This window comes from Hyperoodon ampullatus (assembly GCF_949752795.1).
Source record: "Hyperoodon ampullatus genome assembly, chromosome: 7".
Lineage (NCBI taxonomy): Eukaryota > Metazoa > Chordata > Mammalia > Artiodactyla > Ziphiidae > Hyperoodon > Hyperoodon ampullatus.
Window position 1 is genome coordinate 13,135,214 of NC_136920.1, and position 23,164 is coordinate 13,158,377.

General features: G+C 54.0%; 1 protein-coding gene across 1 annotated transcript in view; it reads right to left on the reverse strand.

Moving 5' to 3' along the window:
• Positions 1 to 10,962: 10,962 nt before the first annotated feature.
• Positions 10,963 to 23,164, reverse strand: part of CD6 (CD6 molecule) — a gene marked incomplete at both ends in the record, with an annotated part of 40,636 nt that continues 28,434 nt past the window's right edge. The window contains 12 exons of the mRNA XM_079708210.1: positions 10,963 to 11,027; positions 11,531 to 11,635; positions 11,924 to 12,184; positions 12,403 to 12,474; positions 14,155 to 14,277; positions 15,361 to 15,459; positions 15,812 to 15,952; positions 18,433 to 18,498; positions 19,652 to 19,954; positions 20,697 to 21,008; positions 21,656 to 22,006; positions 22,951 to 23,019. Of these exons, the coding sequence (XP_079564336.1) occupies positions 10,963 to 11,027; positions 11,531 to 11,635; positions 11,924 to 12,184; positions 12,403 to 12,474; positions 14,155 to 14,277; positions 15,361 to 15,459; positions 15,812 to 15,952; positions 18,433 to 18,498; positions 19,652 to 19,954; positions 20,697 to 21,008; positions 21,656 to 22,006; positions 22,951 to 23,019 (1,967 nt within the window). The remainder of the gene's footprint in view (positions 11,028 to 11,530; positions 11,636 to 11,923; positions 12,185 to 12,402; positions 12,475 to 14,154; positions 14,278 to 15,360; positions 15,460 to 15,811; positions 15,953 to 18,432; positions 18,499 to 19,651; positions 19,955 to 20,696; positions 21,009 to 21,655; positions 22,007 to 22,950; positions 23,020 to 23,164) is intronic.

The window sequence follows — 23,164 nt, forward strand, 5'->3', positions numbered from 1 at the left end:
TTAGTGAAATGGCTGATTCTAGGACTGGTGCAGGGATTATACCAGATGAGCCTGGAGCATCTTATAGCCAAAAGGGAGGAAGTGTTCAACAGGCAAAGAAACATACCATGATGGGGTCAGTGAAGTGGTCCTGGACCCAGTGGAAAGAGCCCCCAATGGCCAAAGCTGGCAACTTTGACCAACAAAATAAAGCAGTGTTGGATTAGAGCCCAAAGTAAAAGCCCATGAACCCACACTGACATAAATAAATGATTGAGTAAATAAATAGAGGAAAACAGACAAATCTCCCATGCAGAAAACTTCCACATAATTTATGTAGATACTTCCTCCTCAAGGGGGTGAATCATTACTCCCTATTCCTTAAATGTGGGCTGTGCATAGAAACTTCCTTCCAAAGAGGATGGTATGGAAAGGGGGGGGAAAGAAGAACTTTACATGGAGAAACCTGACAAATACTGCTTCAGCCAGGTGATCAAGGTCAATATCAGCAGTGATAACAGTCATGATGACAGATGGACCATTGATGGAGTGGGATGCACACGGCCCTTTACCTCTGTGGTCTTCTTCCCCCAAACCCATAACCCCACTCTAAGCATGAGAAAAATGAAAAACCACAATTGAGGGTCATTTTACAAAGTACCTGGCTGGTATTCAAAACTGTCATTGTTATCAAAACCAAAGTCTGAGAAACTGTGAGAGCCGAGAGGAGTCTAAGGAGACATGTTGGTTCCATGTCATTTGGTATCTTGTATGGGGTCCTGGAACAGAAAAAGGACATTAGGTAAAAATTAAAGAAAGATTAAAAATTAAAAGATTAAAAGAAAAAATTAAAATTAAAAGAAAGATTAAAAATTAAAAGAAAAGATTTTAAAAGAAAAATTTAAAGAAAGATTAAAAATTAAAAAATTAAATTAAAGAAAAATTAAAGTCCGTCCTCATGCAGACTTTAGTTAATAATAATGTATCAATATCAGCTCATTAATTGTGATACATTTGGCATGCTAATGTAAGGGGTTAATAAGAGGGAAAACTGAGTGTGGGGTGTAGAACTCTGTACTATCGATGCAATCTTTCTGTAAATCTAAACTATTCTAAAATAAAAAGTTAATTTTTAAAAATGAAATATGCCATAAGAAGAATGGGAAGAAGGCTTGCTTGTAATCTGAGCAGAAAGCAGGCCAGACATGAGGACCAGGAGCAATCAGCACAGACGCTAAAGCCTGAGTTGGCTCCGTCTTCCTGGGTGTGATAGACTGGGGGCTGGGTCCTGCCACCTCCTTTCTCTCACACTGATGATGTTCTTCTGTTTTCACCAGCCTGAGCTGCCCCTGCTGTGTGCCTGCTCCCGGGCACCTGCTAGCCCTGGGTCACCACCTCTGGACTCCAGGGAGCCCAGGAATGTTGGGAATTCAAGACGTGAGCTCTGCCCGGACACACTTCCATACCAGGTTCCCCTGTAACTGTCTCTGCTCAGCTTGTGAGCCTCCTGAAGGCAGGGACCCCGTCCTTTCTTGGTTCCAGGGCTCCCTCATGGACCTGGCCCCAAGGGTGCCCGTTAAAATGTCATGAAATGAGGGGGAAGGGTAAGCTGTTACAAAGCGAAAGAGAGGCATGGACATATATACACTACCAAACGTAAGGTAGATAGATAGTGGGAAGCAGCCGCAGAGCACAGGGTGATCAGCTGGGTGCTTTGTGACTGCCTGGAGGGGTGGGATGGGGAGGGTGGGAGGGAGGGAGATGCATGAGGGAAGGGATATGGGAACAGATGTATATGTATGACTGATTCACTTTGTTATAAAGCAGAAACTAATAAAAAAAAATTAATAAAAAAAAAAAATTAAAAAAAAAAAAATGTCATGAAATGAACATCCTTGAGCTCATAGCCGTGAGACAGGACTCCAAACACCATGAGATCACATAGTGAGAAAGTGATGCTCTTTTAAACTCTGTGCCAGCCTTTCTCTGACATCAAGGAGAACGTCTCACTCCCACCCTTGCCCATCCCCACATGTAACCAAGAACAGGCGGGTCTTAGGCTCAGATTCAGCAAACCAATGTATCTAGCAAGAGTAAGAGCGTTGCTTTATTTTAGAATTGCCTTCAATTTGTAGCAAGTGATACTGGTTTTCCATATAAAATCGCAACGATAAAGTTTCCTTTAAATGTGTTTTAAATTTTAATACAATTTCATACTTAGAGAAAAGTTGAAAGAATAATACAAAGAATTCTTGGATGCCCTTCATCCAGACTCCCCTAGAGTTAATGTTTTACTGCTTTTCCCACTCTCTGTCTCACTTGTCTGTCTGTCTATCTGGCTCTCTCCCCTCCCCCCAACCCCGGCCCCACATGGATTATTTTTTTAAACCATTTAAAAATAGGCTGTCGGGCTTCCCTGGTGGCGCAGTGGTTGAGAGTCCGCCTGCCGATGCAGGGGACATGGGTTCGTGCCCCGGTCCAGGAAGATCCCACATGCCACGGAGCCGCTGGGCCCGTGAGCCACGGCCGCTGAGCCTGCGCTTCCGGAGCCTGTGCTCCGCAACGGGAGAGGCCACAACAGTGAGAGGCCCGCGTGCTGCAAAAAAAAAAAAAAAAAAGAAAAGAAAAGAAAAAAAAAATAGGCTGTTCCTTCACTCTTAAATACTTTCATACTTCAGTTGTAATTCCTAAAAGCAAGAATATTTTCTTACATAGCTATAGTACACTTAACACTGATACAATACTATTATCTGATCTGCAGACCTCATTCCTATTTTACCATCTGTCTCAGTAATGTCCTTCATAGCAAAAAAAAAAAATCCCAGCTCATGCCTTGCATTCAGCTGCTGTGTCTCTTTTGCTCCTTTAATCTGAAACAGTTCTTGAGTCTTTGTATTTTGTGATAATAGCATTTTTGAAGTGCATGCTAGATATTTTATAAAATGGCTAAGATTTCTTTATAAATAAAGTTTAAAAAACATGACTTTACTTAAAGAAAAACTATTAAGTAAGCAAGAGAACAAAGCTTTCACAGATAAAGAAAAGAAAAACACACAAACACACAGAAAACCGAGGTTTGAGAACTACTGGTTTAAATCAACTTCATTCTGGAGTGGTCAGGGCTGGCACTCTGGGTAAAGGACAGTGGGTAAAGCGTGGGACAAAGGCTGTTCCAGACTCTGGGCGTGAGCTCACCCTAGGGGGGAAGGGATCGGGTGCTGGGTTTTCTCCTGGGTGCTGGTGAGTGGCTGGGAGGAAGGTGTGCTGTCGTGTGGGTCCACGGTGCATGCAAATCCCAGCTGTGTAGGTCACCAGAGAACAGGCCATAAAGTCAGGGATGGAGAAGAAAGCCTGACAAAGCAGCTGGAAGACTCGTGTGTGGACAGGAGAAGAGGTGAGTTTCCTGGAACCGGAAGTGGGGGATCTCAGGATCTTTACTGGGTAGGGCTCCAGAGTCCATGCTGTGGCCGTCACCCATACGCTCTGGGAGGTTCCCCACAGCCGGAGATGCAGGGTGACTGGCCTATCTCTGGCCCTATCCCCAGGATAGGTGGCCTGGGAACTGATGGCCAGGATGGTCTTCTGTGGCCCTGGACCCCACAAGGGCCTTCTCGAGGGATGGGCTGCTCTTGCCAGAGGGTAAGTGTGGGCATGAGCCGGCTGGTCCACAGGGAGCCAGGCCTACTACGTCTTGGGGCTGCTGGGTGCCTCTAATGCACGAGGGCAAGAGCAGGACACAGCAAACTTTGGGAAGTCAGGGCCTGCCACAGAAGGGGCCACGGCGCTGGGGGAGAAGAGGGTGACCGTCACAAGGGTGACACAAAGGGTGTCACTGTGTCCAGGTTGCGCAGGAGAGCTGGGGTAGTGGTGGTTACTGACCCCTGGGTGTTTCAGCATCTCATCCTCAGATGAGAGCCACCTCCACTGGCCTCCATGTGGGGCTTGGGAGTCTGAGTGAAGCCCAGGGGAGGGGTGGCCATACCCCAGAGGGGAGACCGGGATTCGCTGGACGCTCGTGTATTCCGGAGGGAGAGCAATGCACGGCCTGGGGGGCCGTGGGGGACAGCGTGCTCGTGAGTGCAGGACGTGGATCATTTTTCTCTGCCCGCCGTGTGAGGGTGGAGGGGAGACTGTGGGCCTAGCTCTGCTCAGCCTGGAGGGCAGGAGACCCCACAGGCAGGGAGGGTGCTTGGGAACCAGTCCCCCAGCAGGAAGCTGAATCTCCAGCAGAGCCATGGCCCTGGGGGGCAGCTGCCCCTCCTTCTGCACTTGTGGGTGGCCGGGTGTGTGGGCCGGGGGAAAGGGAGCCAGGAAGGGGCACCTGCCTTCAGCCAGGATGGGCTGCGGTCCTTGGGGCGGGGTGGGGGAGGACTCCTTCCCCAAGGAAGGATGCATCTCGATCCTCCCTCGGCCTCCATCCTATCCCCGTTGCTGTCCAGCATTGACCTTCTCATTTTCTTTTCTGTTCCTCTTCTTGCGTGCTGTGTGGAGCCCTGCTGACTGGCTGAGAATCTGGCTCCCAGGCCGCAGCTGGGTGACCTTGAACTAGTTCCTTGACTTCTCTGGGCTACACTTTTCTCACCTGGAAAACAATGGAAATTAGGATACCTCACTGTCCTAGGAGGGTGTGAGGATTAACTGGGGCCACAGGCATGAGGGATGCCGGACAGCGCCTGGCTCGGGGGAAGCACAGATAAAGGAGGAAGGCAGCTTGGTGGGGCCTTGCTGTCTGTTCCATTGTCTGCTCAGACCAGCATTGCCTCCTCTTACCCGCCTCTGTCTCATTACACACACTCCCTCTCCTCTCTCTTTGTCTCTGTCTTCTTTGTCTTCCTCTGTTGCTATTTTGGTCCTTCCTCGATGCTGGCAGTGAGGGATGAGCCTCTTTTCATGTCAGGATGCAGAACCCCGTCAAACTGGTAAACAGCTGAAGGATGTGGTGGGAGATGAACTTTCCACTGAGGCTGCTTTGAACTCATCCCTTCCTTGATGGGTCTCCCCAGCTCCTCCCCGCTTTGGAGACTCCGTCCCATCTTTGTGAAGTGGGGACAAGGGCCTGGGGCCACGGCCAAGAGGCATCCACGCCGAGTGGCCACACAGGGCTCCAGTCCCCTCTGCCCGTCTCCAGAACCTCCGAGAGGGTCTCAGGGAGGGGCGGCAGTGGAAACCACAGGTGGGGTGATAAGGGAGGGATGGGGAGCTGAGCGGCGGCTTGGCAGATGTGCCTCGGAGGTGAGGTTTCTAGTGGAAAAGGTACCAGTAGGCGATGCCCAGCCAGGGCTGGGAAGCCTGAGCCTGTGCCCCTGGGAGTGGTCTCAGAGACTTGGAACCACGTCAGTGCGGCCCAAAGAGCAGACAGGAGCCGGAGACCCTAGTGGGGTATCCTGCCCAAGTCTCCTACTGGCCTCATCCCTGGCTGAGCCAGATCTGGAGGACACAGAAGAACTGTGAGCAATAAGATGCTCGGCTAGGCATTCCGATTTGTAAGCACAGAAACGAGCCTTTAGTGTGGACCTGACCACTTCAGGAGGCCACGTGGAGTAGCAGCAGAGCCCAGCCACACCATGATGAGCTGGCGGCTACGGGAAAAACTCAGAAGCATCCCGAGCCTCAGTTTTCTCCACCATAAGATGAGGATAATAATAACACCTCACAGGGCTGTTGTGAGCACAAATGAGTCAGTACCTGTGTTATGCCCAGAACGGTGCCTGATGCGTTGTAGGTACTCAGGGATGGAAGCTATTATTAATGTCACTGTCCTATTACCATCGTGGCTGGAGGCTGCTGTGTTGGGAAATCACCTCCCATGTATGTGATCACTCTCCAAATCTTAGACTCCTTCCCCATTCTCCAGTCCTGGCCACTAGTGCTCCATGGCCACCTCCCAGGTAGCCTTCCTCAAACCCACCTCCACTTTGCAGCAGCGATCTTTCTAGAGCATCCATCTCATCAGATCAATTCCCTGCCTTAGAAACTACTCATGACTCCCCAGTGCCTCTAGAACAATAACCAAACTCCTGGGAAAGTTTCACAGACCCTCTGAGATGCTCTGCAGTGACCTTTCCCACTTATGCACTCCCTTCCCAGCCCCAGGCTTCAGCCAACATGCACCACACAACTGTTTAGCAAACTCCTATACATCCTTCAATAGCCTATTCTTTTGTTCCCTCTTTGTCATGCTATCTCCAACAAACTCTGGCAGTTGGTGGCTTCTTCCCCTCTGTCCACACAGCACTCTCTACAATGTTCTGGAGTCCTGAATGAGGCAGAGGTTATGTGCTTGGGTAGCACATGGGACAAAATTTGAATACGGTCAATATTACTTTTGAAAATCCCTTGAGAGGTGAAAAGAAGCAAGGCGCCTAGGAATGTGGATAGAATGCCCTTTTTTGTATAAGGATGGGTGGTGGGGAAGCAAGAGGTGTTCCTATTTGCTGGTGTTTGCATCAGAGAAATAAGTGTTTACTTGGGGATGGGGAAGAGAGGGGAGAGGGTAGATGGGTGGGTAACAAGATTTTAATGATATACATTTGTATGTTGTTTGGAGTTTTGAAGCATGTGAACATATTTACTATTTAAAAGAAGGGAGGAAGGGTGGGAGGAAGGAAGGAAAGGAAAGGAAGGAAGGAAGGAAAAGAAAATGCAAGCTCCTTATGAAGTCTCCTGTATTTGAGTCTGTCCTGTGCTGCCTCCAACCAGATGTTTCTCCCTCCAATGTTAGAGCAGCCAGATGAAGCAACGGGCTTGTGTTTCAAGCCCATCACATATGAAAAATGTGAATCATTAATAACCAAGATCCCATCCGGTGTGGTAAGATGCCCACTCAGTGAATGGTTCTCAGGGTCTGAGGGAACAGAGTCCCAGCTCCCATCTCTCGTCTCTCTTCCCGGGTGTTTGTTCACTGAGGGGTATGATGGGCTCAGTTGTTCTTTTTCTTTCTCTTTTGAGGCTGAGTAGATACACTTAAGTTCCTGTGGTTTAAATATGCCCATGACGCGCCCCCATCGTTCAGTGTGGTGGTTTCACATTGGGCTTTGGAGTTAGGTAGAAAAGTTGTACTACTTGCCAGGCTGTGTGACCTCTGGCTCGTCACTTAACCTCTCTGGGCCTCAGTTTCCTTATTTATAAATTAGGGAGGATACTAACTTCTCAGAGAGCTCTTTTGTGGATTATAAGAAATAATACGTGCCTGGCACATAGTAATTGCCACTCACTGTCATCATTTTCACCATTATGGTCACCACCACCACACCCATGGAATATTGCAGTTACTGGTCTTTGTATCTGTCTCCTGCAGGGAAGGGCCAGGTTTCATTCCTCTCCATGCCCCAGGGCCAGCATAGAGCCTGGCCACATATGAGTGCCCAGGCAGTGAGTTATCCCATCCCTGAATTTAGCATCTGAGCACCCAGAAGGTGCCTGTGCTGTCGTGGACAGACAGGCTGGTGTCTCCAGATCTCAGAGCTGGCTGGGGCTCTGTACCCAACAGTGTAGCTCCAGTGGGCACAGGGACAGGGATGGGTTTCCACTGGAAGTGCTATGGTTAACGCTCAGACTCTGAAGCCAGATGGCACATATTAAAATCCCAGTGTTGGGCTTCCCTGGTGGCGCAGTGGTTGAGAGTCTGCCTGCTGATGCAGGGGACACGGGTTCGTGCCCCGGTCCGGGAAGATCCCACATTCCGTGGAGCAGCTGGGCCCGTGAGCCATGGCCGCTGAGCCTGCGCGTCCGGAGCCTGTGCTCCACAATGGGAGAGGCCACAACAGGGAGAGGCCCGCGTACCACAAAAAAAAAAAAATCCCAGTGTTGCTGCTTTTTAGCTGTGTGACTTGGACATTTTACTTAACTGCGTTGAGCCTCAGTTTTCTCGCATATGAAATAGAGTTGGTATGAGCATTGGCTGTCCTCAGCCTCTTCTCAGGCTGGACCACCCTTTACCTTGAAAGACACCTGGTTTCTTGCTCTGTCTTTGCTTATGCTATTCCTTCAACTTGGAATGCCCATCCTTCTCCACTCCCATAGCTAACTCCTACCTATCCTTTACGACCCAGCTCAGGCATCACCTCCTCAGGAAGCCTTCCAGGATGGCCTGCCTCCAGCAGGGTCAGGGGCTCTTGTGGGCCCCATGCATTCCCTGTGCTTCGTTCTCTCACTGCACTCGCAGAGCCGGAAAATTGCTGGAGCGCCTTCATTTCAGATACAGCCCCTCCCCCATATCAGTGTTTCTGAAATCGGGGTTCAGCTGCCACATCCATTTCACATCTTTGTGTTTCCTCTCCCAGATCACTGAGGCATATATAATGCAAGGTCTCTAAAGAGTGGAGGGTAAGCGCACCACTTACGATTGTGACTCCCCTGACCGGCTTCCGTTCCTTCAGGTCACAGCGATGTCATTCAACCCAGCCTCTCCAGTCCCAGCTCAGGGCCTGGCTCTGTAAGGCATGGTCTGAGTGCTCTGGAGGCATAGAGATGGGGGGAAGGTCTTTCCTGGGAGCAGCTCCCATCACCAGGCCCAGGAGGATAGCTCTGGCAGGAGACCTTGTGGTTCAGGATGCCAGCCCTGAGAAAGTCCCCTGCCATGTGTGACCCTGGTGGTCCCAGGCTGCCTGGGGGCTGGGAGGGAGCAAGGGAGACATGTCTCAGAGTTTCCCCAATTTCTCTCAGTGTGTATGGAACAGGGGGGCCCAGGGATGGGGAGGTGGCTCTGGTGAGAAGTGAGGGAGAACTCAGAGGGTGTCACCATCTCCCTGTCTGACTCCCAAGGGGCAAAGGTGGGGAGGGGTAGGGCCAAATTGTGACTTGGCTACTAACTCTCTGAGTGACCTTGGACAAGTCCTTTCCCCTGCCAGGGCTCAGCGTCCTCCTCTGTAAAATGAGAGTGAGACAAACCTCCTCCAGCACCAATGTGCTAAGACCCCATGAATTGCTGTCTTCTCTTCTCCCCTTTCTCCTTTTACGGAGATCTCTTGCCTCCACTGATTCATCTACCAATGAGAGGGACCACTTATTGCCAAGCCTCTAACCCACTGCTGTGTGCACTTTACAGACAAGACTTTATAGCAAAGGCTCTGGGATGTAGACTGGCTTGCCGGAGACCACACAGCCAGGACAGGGTGGAGCTGGGATTTGAACCCTGGCTGTCTGAAAAAAAAAGGCTTTCCACAAATCCCACAGACCCTGGGAGTCTGATCCCGCCCACCCCAGCACTAGCTCCTCCCCTAGGAATCCCCCGCACCCCCAGGAGGGTTCAGAGGGCCGGAGGAGGGGGCCCCATCACAGGGCAACCACATCCTGTGACGGTTGCCCTGGGGAGTGCCAGCTTTCTTTGCACCTCTGGGAGAAGTGAACGGAAAACAGGCCCTGCTCAGCCGCTCAGGGCAAGATCCACTGAGTGGCCTTCTCCACCATCCCTGGCTCTGGGAGGGCTCAGAGGAAACCTGACCCCCGGCCTTCTCCCTGAAGGCAGAGCTGGGCTTTGGCTGGTGCAGCTGGGCTAAAACCCCAGCCTCTGAGCAACCTGGGATCAATGCCTTTTCCAGGCAGGTCTGAGATAAAATCTACTCACCCTCCCCTACCTCAGAAGCTTTTGGAGGCCCAGGTCAAAATGCATTCAGCGCAGCAAGCCTGACCTTGCTGATCAGGGCTCATTGGCAGATCAGGAAGGGGGTGCTGAACTCACAGGCACCTGTCCATCACCTCCAGGAGGGCAGGCCTGTGTCTTCTTGTTGCTGCATCCCCGGCATTTTTCATGGTGCTGTGCCACAGTATTCAATACATTTCCAATTCACCCTGACATCTGCACCTCGATGGATAGAGCTGCCTCCAACCCAACACACACATAGAGACACACACACACACCCACACACACACACCGCCACACACAGACACACACACACACACACACAGAGGCAGAGCCTGGGTTCTGCTGTGAGTTCAAAGACTTGTCACTCCACCCCCGGTTTCATTCCGCAATTGGTTTAATCTTGGGATACTCAGAGCAGGACACCAGAAGCTGGCCCTGAGCCCTCAGGCCTCTCCCTGGAGGCTGCCTTGGACACGTTTACAGCTCTAGGAGTGACACTGATATTTGTGTGTTCATCGGGGAGGATCCCATCCATCCAAGCAGACAGATGGGGACTCGGGGCTTAGTGCAGCCTCTGGGCCCCTCCTGGAAGACATCTCTGTGCTTCTGCCCCACGGGGACTGAGCCCCGCTCTGGGTCTCTGGCAGGGCTGGATGGGACCATCTTTGTAAACCTTTGGAAGCTCAGAATAAGGATTGCTGCCCAGGAATGGTCACTGCAGATCAGGGCTGTGTCTCTGGTGGCCTCCGAGGCTCTCTAGAGGCAGGGCTGGCCTCAGGCCCCGGGTGGTGGAGGAGGGGCAGCCATCCTGCTCCCTGTTCCATCCTGGGCTGCGCCCAGGAAGGCTGGACTCCCTGCCGGGTGCAGGTGCCAACCTGAGCTTAGCCTGGGTCAGCTGGCGGCTCCCCCCTCCAGCCCTAGCACCCACCTGTCAGAGCAACAGCAGTCCAATGGCCCCTGCACATGGGGCTTCCCTGCCCCTCGCAGAGTACCTCTGGGCCCTGAGCTGTCAGAGACTCAGGCAACCAAAGCCTCAGACTCATGAGGGTCGGAAGGGGCCTCAGGAATCTTCCAGTTCAAACCTTCCACGCGGCCTGCCGAGCAGTGGCCTAGACTCTGCCTGTTCACCCCTTAGGCGGAGAGCTCGGCCCCTTTCAGAGGCAGCACCTCTTCCTTGGGGCTGCTGTTTGGGGCTGGGGGAGGGCTGTGCTGGCAGGTTCTGTCGATGGATGGTGGCTGGGCCATACTAGGTGTGGAGGTTCCTTTCACGTCTCCAGGGGAGGACTCTCAGCTCCTGGGGCAGGAGGGGGAGGGTGGGGGGAGGGCAGGGGGAGTAGGCAAAGCCGGAGTCCGGAGACAGGGAGCACACACAGCCCACACAGAGCCGTGCCGGGACCAGACTAGGCTGCTCCAATGTCATCATAGTCTTCATTGGAGGAGGAGTCAGGCTGGGGAGTGAGGGACCCTGTGTGGCCGGGAGACTCAGGTCAGTGAGAGGCCCAGTCATTGTGCCTGCTGAGCAGGGACAGAGCTGAGCAGGTCTGGGTCCACATTCCTCTCCCCCGGGATGCTGTGTGAGACCATCTCATAATCTTGTTCATGGCTACCTCCTTCGCTAGAATGTCAGTTCTGAAGGCAGAGTCTTGTCTGTGTAGTTCAGGGCTATAGTCCCCAAGTGCTGGGAGCCTCTCTGCTGCCACCATCTCCCCCAAGGGGCCATCTGGCTCCTTCTGCTTGAATGCCTCCACTGATGGGGAGCTCACTTCCTCTCAAGGCATTCTCTTTAAATCTTTCTCTGCCCCACCTACATCCATTTTCCCTACCTCCCTATATTCTTGTTTGCTTTAAAAAATCCCGTTACTTCTCTTTTTTCCCCTGTGGGCCAGTGTATCCAGAGTTACCCCACTCATCCACCCTCCAGTCCCTCTCTGTGCCCCCTCCCAGATCCCCCTCCCCTGCCCCTGGCACCTGGACATCCAAACTGCTCAGCAGATGGGAGCTGGGGCGGTGGCTTGAAGTTCTGGTACCACTCTCCAGAGGAGGTGCTGGAGCTGTCATCAGCCGAGGGCCCTGCTGGAAACCCCCAGAGCCAGTCACCCTCTGCCAGGCTAGTTCGCAAAGTGCCAGAGCTGGGAGGCCCTCAAGACTCAGTAGAGTCAGGTCCTTAGCTTGACACCTGAGGAAATGAAGGCCCAGAGAGGGGAGGAGACTTGTCCAAGGTCACACAGCACGTGGCTGCCGAGCTGGAACTAGAGTCCTGAACTCAGACTGGCTCAGGGCTCCCAGCTTTACGCTTCCTCTGGCCAGGTCGGCTATAGGATGGGAGGCTGGAGCAGGCACACAATCCTGGGCCCACCTTACCTGGAAAAGTTGCCTGGGAGCCAGCCAGCTCCAAGTTCGGGGGCTGCCCCAGCAGGGGGTTCCTCTCTGAAGAAAACACTTGAGAGTTCCACGGAGGTAGCCTGCTGCTGGGGCTATTACAGTACCCCTCCCCAGAAGATGTGCTGGAGCCGCCCTTGCTCCTTGGGTGGCGCTGAGGGCCCGTGGAGCGGGGGTCTGCAATGCAGTGTTCAGGGTTGGCAGGTGGGACCTGGGAGGCATGCACCTCTTCGAGTCCTGGGCCTGAAAGAGAGAATCATGATAAAGAAGATGCAGTGCAGCAAGAGTGCTTTAAGTTAAACTTGAGAAAGAACTTACTGCCAAGGGGAATTGTTAAAGTCAGGAAAGACCTGTTGAGGGAGTTTGCGCTGATGCTTCTCAAGGCGAGTGACCTGCTAAGCCTGGAGGCAGGGCTGGCATCCTAATCACCACCCTCCACGTCCCTCCCCAGCCTGACTCACCTTCCTCCAAGGGGGGCATCTGGAACCTGTTCTGCTGGACCTCTTCATCTGTGAAGCGGTGCCGCTGGGAATCTACAAGCAGAGATGGCGGTGAGGAAGGAGGTGGGTAGGCTCCACCTCCTTGTCCGGGGAGTCCGGAGCAGAGGCTGGTGTTCTGTGGGATTCGGGAGGCTGAACAGGGCAGGAGGACAACCCTGATGGCTTCGTCTTTTTCATCAGATCCCAGGCTCAAGTCCTAGTCCAGGCAGACCCCGAGCCTCAATCTGAAACCGGCCTGGGGACAGGCTGCTTCTGGCCAGAAACCCTAGTGCCCTGTACCTCCCCAGGCCCAGCCGTCCCTCCTGCCACGTAAGGGAACACGGGGAGTTCTTCTGCTTGGGCAGCTCAGGGCAGGAAAAGGCCAGATGTTGCCCTTGAGGAGCCTTCCCAGAGTGAAGCTGAGGGTCTGGAATCTTTGTATCCTGGGCTCTGCGGTACCTCTGTTTCAGAATCAGAGCGGTGCAGATTCATAGCATCCTAAGAACTTGTGTCTGGAATCTGGGAGTCAGCTTTTTGAATGTGTTACTACTGACTTTTAGTCTCCGTGTCACAGGATTTGGGACTCCCGGTCTTGCATCTTACATGCCTGGACTCAGAATCTCAGGTTCTAAGGACACTCATCTCTGTGGTTCCCAAATGCTGGACCATGGCCCCCGCAGAGTGGAATCATCCACACTGCCCCCCAGAGGCCCTGCCTTAGCAGGTGGGGCAAAGATGGCTGCTGTCCCCAGTACCCATCCTACTGCCCCGCCCCCGGTACTAGGAGACCTCTGGGCTTTATCTGGACACACAGCTGCCCAGGACAGAGGCTTTGTCTCCCCGTCTCTCTCGCAGCTGCTGGGTTTAAGTTCTGATTGGTGGAAAGTGTGTGGGAGCTGTGTGGGCATCCCTGGCGTCCTGCCATACAGGGCAGGGCACGCCTCACCTTCCCCCTTCCGGCGGCCTAGAATGCAGACATGGTGGTGAGCCACTCTGGACCATGTGGACCGGGCAACGTCTTAGGGACTGCAGAGTAGCAAGAAAGGAGCCCGGGCCCCCTCCAACTTCTCCGGATGATGTCATTTGGAGTCTGTGTCACACACAGCCAAACTCTCATCCTAGCTTATAAAGGAGGTCCCGGGTGGGGCTCAGGAAGTTTCGGTGAGCTCCCAAGGGATTTCACAATAGATGTGAGAGTCTCTGCTCTCGTCCGACCTCACGGCCTCGCGTGACCCCTGCCTGAGCACTGGCATTCCTCCTTCTATATCCCCAACAGGCAGAGAGCAGAGCTGGAGAAGCCGGATGAGAAGTGCGAGCTGGGCTCGTGGTGGAGGTGGACAAGGAGGTGAGATTGACGGGGCAGGACGGGACACAGAAGGGGTGAGAGCACGCGAGAAGCCATCTGAACTGGAGTGCCTCGCATCAGACACAGACGCAGCCACAGTTAGATGACTGTCAAGGGACTGATCTTGAGACCTGCATGACCACAGACAAGCATGGGAGAGAAGGTGGTCCAAGGGGAAATAACTTGAGATGTCTCCAGGGTCACAAAGCACTTTGAAAACTTCAGTGCGGGACCATTGAGAGTCAGTCCAGTGGTCACAGCGAGGGAGATGCCACTCTCATCATGCAGGGGTCACCGAGGGGGGAAACGAGTGCAGGTCCCCCAGCCAGCTTGGCCCTCTCCCTGGTGCAGGCCAGTGGGCCCTTGGGAGTCCGGGCCCAGGCACTCACTGTAGAAGGTGGTCAGGGCCATAGGAGGCTGGCTGCTGAAGTCATAGTGCTCATAGTCTGAGTCCGAGCTGGAGTTCGAGTCTTCAGGGGGCGGAGCCTGGACCTGGATGGGCAGCTTGGGAACTGGGGAGAGAACAGAGTGGGGAGCATGGCAAGGCAGGGGGCAGAAAGCTGCAGAGAGAGGCAGCAGAGAGCGTGAACAGTGGGAACCGGAGACAGAGGGGCAGGGAGTGTGCCAGGCAGCCCATCTTGTACAAGACCGTCGGGCCTGGGTTTTCCAAGCTCCCCCGCATCCATTTCAAACACGGGGAACTAAATAACATTTATTTACTTAACAAACACATAGTAGTCCCTGCAGGCCAGGCACTATTCCAACATTTATAAATATTACCTCAGTTAATGCTCATAAGAGCTCTGTGAGGTAGCTAGGTTAGTGTCCCCATTTTATAGCTGGGGAAACTGAGGCACAGACAGATTCTCACATTGCCTAGAGAAGCAGGCAATGTGGCTCTTAACCTCTAGACCATAATATTCAGTGAGCGGCTGCTCTGTGCCTACTCTTGTGCTAGGTCTGTGTTCATACTCTCTTCTAAAATATATGGATATCCTGTGTGCAAAGAATCTTTATAACATATGGCTGAGTTTTGTATTGGTTTTCTTGTCCCTGAACTCTTTCAAATAAAGGCGATTTAATATATTCATAATGAAGTGTGATTAAACTCAAACTTCTTCACAAGACTCTCAAGAGGTAATGCATTGCTGTATCATTAAAGATGGACAACTGATCCCATTTTTTTTGACTCGGAAAATATGAAATAAAATTATGTTCCAGGAAAATCTTGATGGGGTTTTGCAGGGAGGCTGATTGGGCAGACCATTGGAAGAGGCAGTGGTGTTACAAACCAACTGGCCAATTAGCAAAACACAGCTTTCCTTTGAGAACCAAGGTCCAAAATGCCCTGGGCCTGTTTTGGTCCAGAATTCAAAAGCTTAGAGTTCTAGAATGAGTGCACTGGAAAGTCATCGGCCTATCAAGGCCCAGACTGAGGCTGAAGCTGCTCAAGGTCCCACAGCCACTCGTGGGCTGGCCCAGGTCTCATCTCCAGCTGGGGCACTGCTTTGACCTAAGCAGTACTGACCCTCTGGAAAATATCCCCTTCTTGTCCTCCCCCGCCCTCCTCACCCCCAGGGTGGGTGACATCCTACTTTCTTCTTTGGCGATGGTGATGGGAACCTCTTGATAGCGTGTGGTCCCCGCTGGGGTGGTGGTGGGTAGGTGCTGGTGGTTCACCATAGCGGGGAGGGCTGAGGAAGGGGAGGCAGAGATCCTACAAGTCATTTTTTGCATCTTCCTGGCTCTGATCTCATGGGGACACCTCCCTCCTCACCTCCCCCATCCCCAAACGCCCGCACACACACACACACACACACACACACACAATCTGGTCCTCTTGTGGACGACTTCTGGGGGGCATGCTGGGAAAATCCTTCCCATCAGGAGGTGCTTCTTGGGGCCAGGGCTGGGTGGCCATTGCTGGATTACTGCCATTCCTGCTGAGGTTCCCCATGGCTCATGTCCCCCTGGGAGGACTGTGCCTCAGGTCTGCTTCTTTTCATCCTTGGGCCTTTCCCGTGGCTCCTGGGACTCTGCACCTACCGTATTTTCCTTTAATTCTCAAGAGGATGATGGCTATGAAACTGAGTGAGACAAGAAGGAGAATTCCCAGAACGATGCAAGGGATGAGGAGCATTAGCTCTCGAGATTCCCAGTCCTTCATTTTCACCGTCACAGAAGATTCTGGAAGCAAGAACCCCAAATCAGGGAGAAAAAGGAAAGGACATGGACTTCTCCTTGCCATTCTCACCCCTCCTTCTTCTCTGCATCTGACCCACTTCCCTTTTGCACGTATCCTCCTCCTCCCTTCTTTCTTTTGAATTTCCCCATCTGCTTTTAGGTGCCTGGTATATAGTAGGTGTCTGAGAAATGCATATTGAATGAATAACTGGCTGAATGAAACTTTCTCCTGGCCACGAAGCCAGGAGATCTGTCTCTGCTCAACAATTATTGAGCACCCACTGTGTGCCAGGCACTAGACCTGGGGAGACAAATGTGCCGGCAGTGTCACAGGCCTTGAGGGTCTCTGTCTAGTGGGAAGATTGACAAGCCGACTCAATCCAATTCAGTAAGTTTCCTGCTGTGATGAAGGTATAGACAGGCATGCGGCCCTCCAAGGGGCACCTGATTCTCTACAGGGAAGACCAAGGCTGGATCCCCAGAGAAGGTGGCTCTGAGCATCTGCTGGCAGGGAACAGACCATTAGGAGAGCGAGATCTCCTTTCCTTGCCCCAGATGGCTCCTTCTTACCAGACATGCACCCTGAGGGCGGGGCTGAGGGCCATGATTCCAGATCTCCCAGCTCTGCAGCCCTGGTGTGACTTCTTACCTTCCCCTCCCTCTTAGCCTCACCCCTGCTGAAAAGAACCCAAAGCAGAGAATGGCTGGAAGCTGCAGTGAGGCCCTAACCCTCATCATCCCAGAGACACGAACCATCTCCTGCTCAGTGCATAAAGCCTGGGGTGTGCAGGCCACAGAGCTGGAGGATGAGTAGTGACAGTAACGCAGGAGGTTGGGGGGATGAGATCACCCAGACCCCATGGCTGGTGGCAGTGTCTGCTCCTGCTGGGAGATTACCCCCACCCCCCCATCCTCATTTTCTCCCCCCTCCCTTTCTGTTTGCAAATGGGGCAGACTGGGCTGGGGTAGGAACTGGCTTTAGCAGCAGCAAGCAGGTGCAAGGGAGAGACGGGACTGTGGGGGTCTATGGGGAGACCCGTGAATGTGGGCCAAGAGGGTCAGGGGCTGAGGGAGGGGCTGCAGAACCAAGGGCTGGAGTGTGCTCCTTGGAGACCGGCTCTCCATAACAGCTCTGCTCTTCTGAGGGCGACGTGGCTCCCCACCCTGACCTCAGCAATTGAGAGTGTGCGAGGGTGTGTGGGTCCTGGCAGGAGCTCGCCCTCCAGCCTGCACAGTCCCCAGCATTTCATACCCTCTCCGTGCCCTCAGCCATTGCCAGTTTCCCTGGCAGGACTTGGTGCCCCTCTGTCTCCTCCCCAAGCCGCCCACCCACCTCTGGAGAGGGTCTGAGAGAGGGAGCCAGGAGCCAGGGGAAGGGGTAAGCCTGTGAATCCGGGCCAGCCCCTGTGGTTGTCTCGGGGTTGCCCCGGGGCTCCCTGCCTGGACTAAATAATCAATAAATAAGAATAACTGAGGCCCAGACAGTGCTTACTATGTACTAAGCCCTGTTGTAAGTACTTTATAAAAATTAATTTACTGGAGACTCACAACAATGCTAGGAGAGAAGTACTAGGATTATCATCCTCGTTTTTTTTTTGTTTTTTTTTTTTGCGGTACGCGGGCCTCTCACCGTTGTGGCCTCTCCCGTTGCGGAGCACAGGCTCCGGACGCGCAGGCTCAGCGGCCATGGCTCACAGGCCCAGCCGCTCCGCAGCATGTGGGATCCTCCTGGATCGGGGCACGAACCCGTGTCCCCTGCATCGGCAGGCGGACTCTCAACCGCTGCACCACCAGGGAAGCCCCTATCATCCTCATTTTATAGTCAAGGGATCTGAGACTCAGAGAGGTTAAGAATTGCCCAACATTATACAGCTAGCAAGAGGCACAGCTGGGGGCTGGGCCCCAGGAGTTGGCTACACACAAGTGGAGGACAGACCAAGTGTGGATTCAGAGTTCAGAGCCTTGCAGGCAAATTCCAGCTGACACTGCTGGCCATCACCTCACCCTCTGAGCCGGAGCTTCTTCCTCTATGTAAGGGTTGTGGGAAGACCTCCCCCAGGGGGCTGCCGGGAAGATTAAAGGGTTGGGAAATAATGACTATAAAGCACTGGCAGGTGCCCAGAACATTATAAACACACTGGCTGTTGCCCTCGGTGTCCCCAACCCCCTGGCTGGTGTCGGATCAGCTCCAGTTCTCTACAGCTCTATCCTCTGCCCTACAGGAGCTCACAGAGAGTGGGGAGAGGACTCCTGTCCAAGAAATACCAGGCTTCAGGGAGCTGTGGAGCTGACATGATAGAGGCAGGAGAGGTGAAAGGAGCACGAAGCAGCCAGAGAGCCCCGGGGATGGTGGGGGGAGTCAAGTTCACTGTCTGGAGGTAGGGGATGGGGGACAAACCGTCAGACCCCTCCCGCAGAGACACACACACACACACACGCATGTACCTAAGCCTCTGAGAAACTGCATCCCCAGGGACACTCACCCCCAGTGACCGGCTGACCAGTTGCAGGGATTTCAGAAGTGGACAGGTTGAGCAGGCTCCGGGCACCTGTCAGAAAGCACTGTTCATTCACTCAGCACACGTGCCCGAGCACCTACTGTGGCCAGGCCTTGTGCTAGAAACTGGACAAGACAGACAAGTGGCCTGCACCTGGGGGTGTGTTCCCACCGGGGCCCATGGCTGAGTCTTTCCCACACCCCACAATAAGGAGGATCCCATGGATTAAATGCCAGGAAGGTTTTTTGGTTTAAATAAAGGGCTAATGAAAGAATTAGCCTTTCCTTCTGTATAATCTGCTATAGAACACGAGTATTTCCCTTTTCCATCTAGTATTGGATTTGGTCTTCACACCTGCCTCAGGAGGTGGGAATCTGACAGTCTCGTCATTATCATAATCATTTGACTGGTAAGGGATGGGGCTTACCACGTCCCTTGGTGGATATTATCTGACTTCCCTGCTACCCTGTGAAGTGCCTGGTATCAGCATCCACATATTCACAAGACGAAGCCTCCCAGCTGGTAACTGGCAGAGTTGGAATTCATAGCCTGGTGTCTGAACTCCATAGAGATGCTAACGCTGTGTTTGTGTAACACTCTTGCTTTTTCACATTTTAACACCTCAGAAATCGGGGTGATGACATCTATCGTTACAATCAATGGCAGCATTTTTGTCCTTTATGGCACATAAAATACTAACAGTGTGACTTATCACCAATGCCATCTTAGACTTCGTGAAACCCAATTCATAGAGCAGATGGGAGGCTCTGCTGAAATATATACTGAGTGCCTAGCAATGCCTGGCACCTGATTAGGGCTCCAGACACTGTGGCTAATATTATTAGTGTCTCCTAATGTTATTTTTATTATGATCACCAGCCCTGGGATGGCAAATTGGCTTTATCTCCTGAGCTGGCTCCAGTCAATAGGGAACACTGCTTCGCATATAAGAATGCCTTAATAAAGATTGGATCCATGATTCTGGGACTGAGTCAAGGATCTGGGGAAAAGAATGCCCTGATTAATTAGTAATGTCTGCCTGGGCAGGGTAAGGGCAACGGTCCCCCTTATGCCAGTATTTGCCATTCCTGATCTAGCCCAAGCTGTAGTCCTTGGGCTGTAAGTTCTTAGGCTATGGATTCAGATGCAATTCCTAGTCCAAATCTGGGGGTGGGGGGAGTGGGGTGGGTGGGAGGAGGGATACCTGAGCAGAGGACCCTGGCTGCCTGTGATTGTCTGCAGAGGTTGGAGTTATTGAACCGCCAGAAGCACTCGGAGAGCGTGGGCTCCCCTCCCTCGCATGAGTAGTACATCTTGCCCGACAGGGAGTGTGGCAGCCCCTTGGGCACCCGGGCCAGAGTCCCACAGCCCAAGTCCCGGCAGAGCACCTTGGCCTCTGGTTCGTACCACGTACTGTCACACACTGTGTTCCAGACCCCTCGGAAGTACACCTCCACCTGCCCCTCGCAGGGGTCAGCGCCCCCGGTCAGGCGCCAGGACTGGTGCTCTGCAGGGGGTGGGGGTGGGGGGTCAGAGTCAGGTCAGGATCCTTTGGGCAGAAACCCTCACCAGCCCCGACCCACAAATGCAAACTCCCCTGAGCCAATCGGTCTCCAGATCTTGTGTACCCTCCCTCCTGCCTCTGCACCCCTCCTCTCATCTGCCCCGACCTGCTCCAGCTGGCCCTGCTGCTGTCTACATCCCGGCTGCTCAAATGTGGTCCTTGGACCAGCAGCTTCCGTATCACCTGGGATCTTGTTAGAAATGCAGAATTTCAAGCCCTGCCTCAGACCTACTGAATCAGAATGTACATTGGACGAGACCTGCCTCCCTGCCCACTCTTGGGCACATTAAGAGAAGTAATGGCTGGACCAGAACTTCCTGTCCTCATCTGGGCTGCTGACAGCCTCCACAGGGCCTCCCAGCCTCCATCTCCTCTTGCTGTTCTGAACCAGGTGACCAACTCCTACTCAGAAAAAGCCTCACCTCTAATGTCACCTACTCCAGGAGGTGGGCAGGCTTAGCCCTCCAGCTCTGGATTGCCTGCTGTCTCTTAACTCCACCTGGCTTCCTTTCTTAAGGCATTTGCCACTCTCTCTCCTGGATTATGTTTGTCTGGGTCTCATCTTCCCTCTTGGACTATGACCTCCCATGGGCAGGGACCATCTCTCCAGCACTAACTGCAGGCCTGGCGCCCAGCAGGCCTACAGTAAGTGTTGGATAACTGTGGTTCAGCATCGCCCACTGACCTGAGCACACCACGCCGGCGTCCTCCTTGTGGCCACAGTAGCCGTTTCCCGGCAGCCCCAGGCAGTCCCACAGGTAGGTCTCCGACCCAGAACAGTTCACTTGGTCCCGGTGGATGCGTCCTTGGCCAGGAGCAAAGTGCAAGCCGGGCAGGGCCTGGACTGCCCAGCCGCAGCTCAGTTGCCGGCATACCACATGGGCATCGTCCAGGTCCCACGTGTCGTCACACACCGAACCCCACTGTCCGTGCTCCAGCATCTCCACGCGGCCCTCGCACGGGCTGCCACCACCCACCAATTTCAAATCGAGGTTTTCTGGCGATAGGAGGAGAAGGGGTTTGTGGATGTGAGGAAGGAGGAAAGAAAGGGAAGTCAGGGGGAGGATTGTTGGGACTGGGCAGGAGAGTTGTGCCTGGTGGGGCTGTGGACCCAGTGAGAGGGGCGGGTAACCCAGTGGGCAAGACTGGGGAACACTGCCTGTCTGGGCTGGGGACCTGGGGTGGGGAGGAGGTGGGGAACTGGTCAAGACTGGGGACCCAGGGGCAGTGCTGGATACCTAGTGGGAGGGGCTGGGAGCCTTTTGGGAGGGGCTAGCAACCTGGTGGGCGGTGCTGAGGAATCGGCTCAGGGCTGCGGGCGGGATAGGCTGAGCGGCAGACTAGTGGGTGGGGCAAGAGACCGGGTGGGCGGGGCCTGAAGAGCAGGTCTCGGGGCTGGGGAGCGGCAGCGCTAAGAGATCCTGGGAACCTGGCATATTTCTGTACCAGGGGGTAGAGGCGCTGCAGCCCTCCGGTGAGGGAACCAATTGTATTCGCGTCGGTGGTAGGTCGGGATAGAAGTCCGGAGGACGAGACTTGGGTCCGGTGGCCAGGGCTGGGGACAGGAGGCGGGGCAGTGGCCAAAGGACTGGGAGGTAGGACAGGGAGGAGGCCGGCGGCGGGAGCGGGTAGGTCCGCTCGTACCTGCACAGGTGACCTGGACCAGCCTCTCGTCGCTGCTGCACGCGTGCTCCACCACCTTGCAGAGCTGCCATTCGGGGCCGCTGCACTGGACGGTGGGCGCCAGGGCCCAAGTGGTATTCGGGGCCCAGCTGGCGTTTCCCACGGCTGCACCAGGCGGCAGCGCCGGGGTCGGCGGGACGGGCTGTTCCAGCGGCTCCGCCCAGCCGCAGCCCAGCGAGCGGCACACGGCCTCGGAGGCGCGGAGGTCCCAGAGTGCCCCGCACACGGGCTCCCAGGACTGCCGGAACCAGACCTCCACCGTCCCGTTGCAGCGGCTGCTCCCGTTCATCAGGCGGACCTGGAGTCGCTCCCCTGGAAGGGCCAGACCCTAGCTGAGCCTCGGCTGATTCGGATTCTGCCGACCTCAGGGATGGAGGTGAAGGCAGACAGCTGCCAAGGGTCCCACCCCTGACCTGCTGCGTGACCCTGGACCATACCCTACCCGCTCTGAGCCTCAGCCTTCCAGTCTGCCAAATGGGGCTGGGCTGCCTCATCCCCTGACCCTTTGGTCCTCCTTAGAGACAGGAGAAGGTAGGGCCGAAGGTGACTGGAGGTTAGGATGGGTTAGCCCTGGGGTGTCCACTTTGTCCCCACAGACTATTCTTTCTTGCCTCTGTCTCCAAAGTCACTCTTGTGTGAAAGGAGGGCAGGGTTCTGGGTTGAGAGTCCCTCTCCCCCGCTACTGTGGGTGCCATGCTTCCCCTCCCAGGCCCCTCCGCTATTCTGAGGGTACTACCATGGAGGCTGCCATTGTGACACCAGAACCTTGGAGGATGGACATGGGGTTGGTGATGGGGTTGAAGATGGGTGGCCTCAGTGGATGGTGGTCCCCCCTTCCCCAGAGCCCCTCCTGGGGGAATCACCTCCTGTTTTTGCCCAGGGTTGCACACAACTTTGCACAGAGAAGGTCCTTAAATATCTGTTGAGTTAATTGAGGACCCATCTGATGGACCCCACCACTCCTGCCAAGTGTCCTTTAGCTTGTTCTCAACAAATCCCCTTTAAATGCCTGCTGAATACCTTGCCCACATGTGCATGACTTTTCATCAGTGGCCTCCCAAAGATGGTAGCTCGAAGATCTCAAAGTGAATCTAGTGGTGGAGCTTCAGGCATTGGGTCAGGAAGGAGAAGTGTTGTCTGAAGTCGGGGAGCCTCCCTGGTACCATAAAAACCCATTTCCCTTTCCCATCACCCCAACAGACCACCTACTTGGTCTCAGAAAGTTGACTGTGAGCCCCACAAGATTGTTTCCTCACCTGGCTCCAAGAGCTGGCTCTCTTCACTGGTGGTGTTGGGCTGGCCAGATGGGGTTGGACTTGGGTGACCTGAAATTAACCAGCAACAGCCGTGAGTGAGCTCAGGCCTGGAGGGCACACAGGTGCCTTGAAAGGTAGGGGGCACTTTCTGGGTCCTTCTGTGGCTACATGGGGCCTCTGATAGGACAGGGTCCTCGACCTTGGGTGCCCTTAC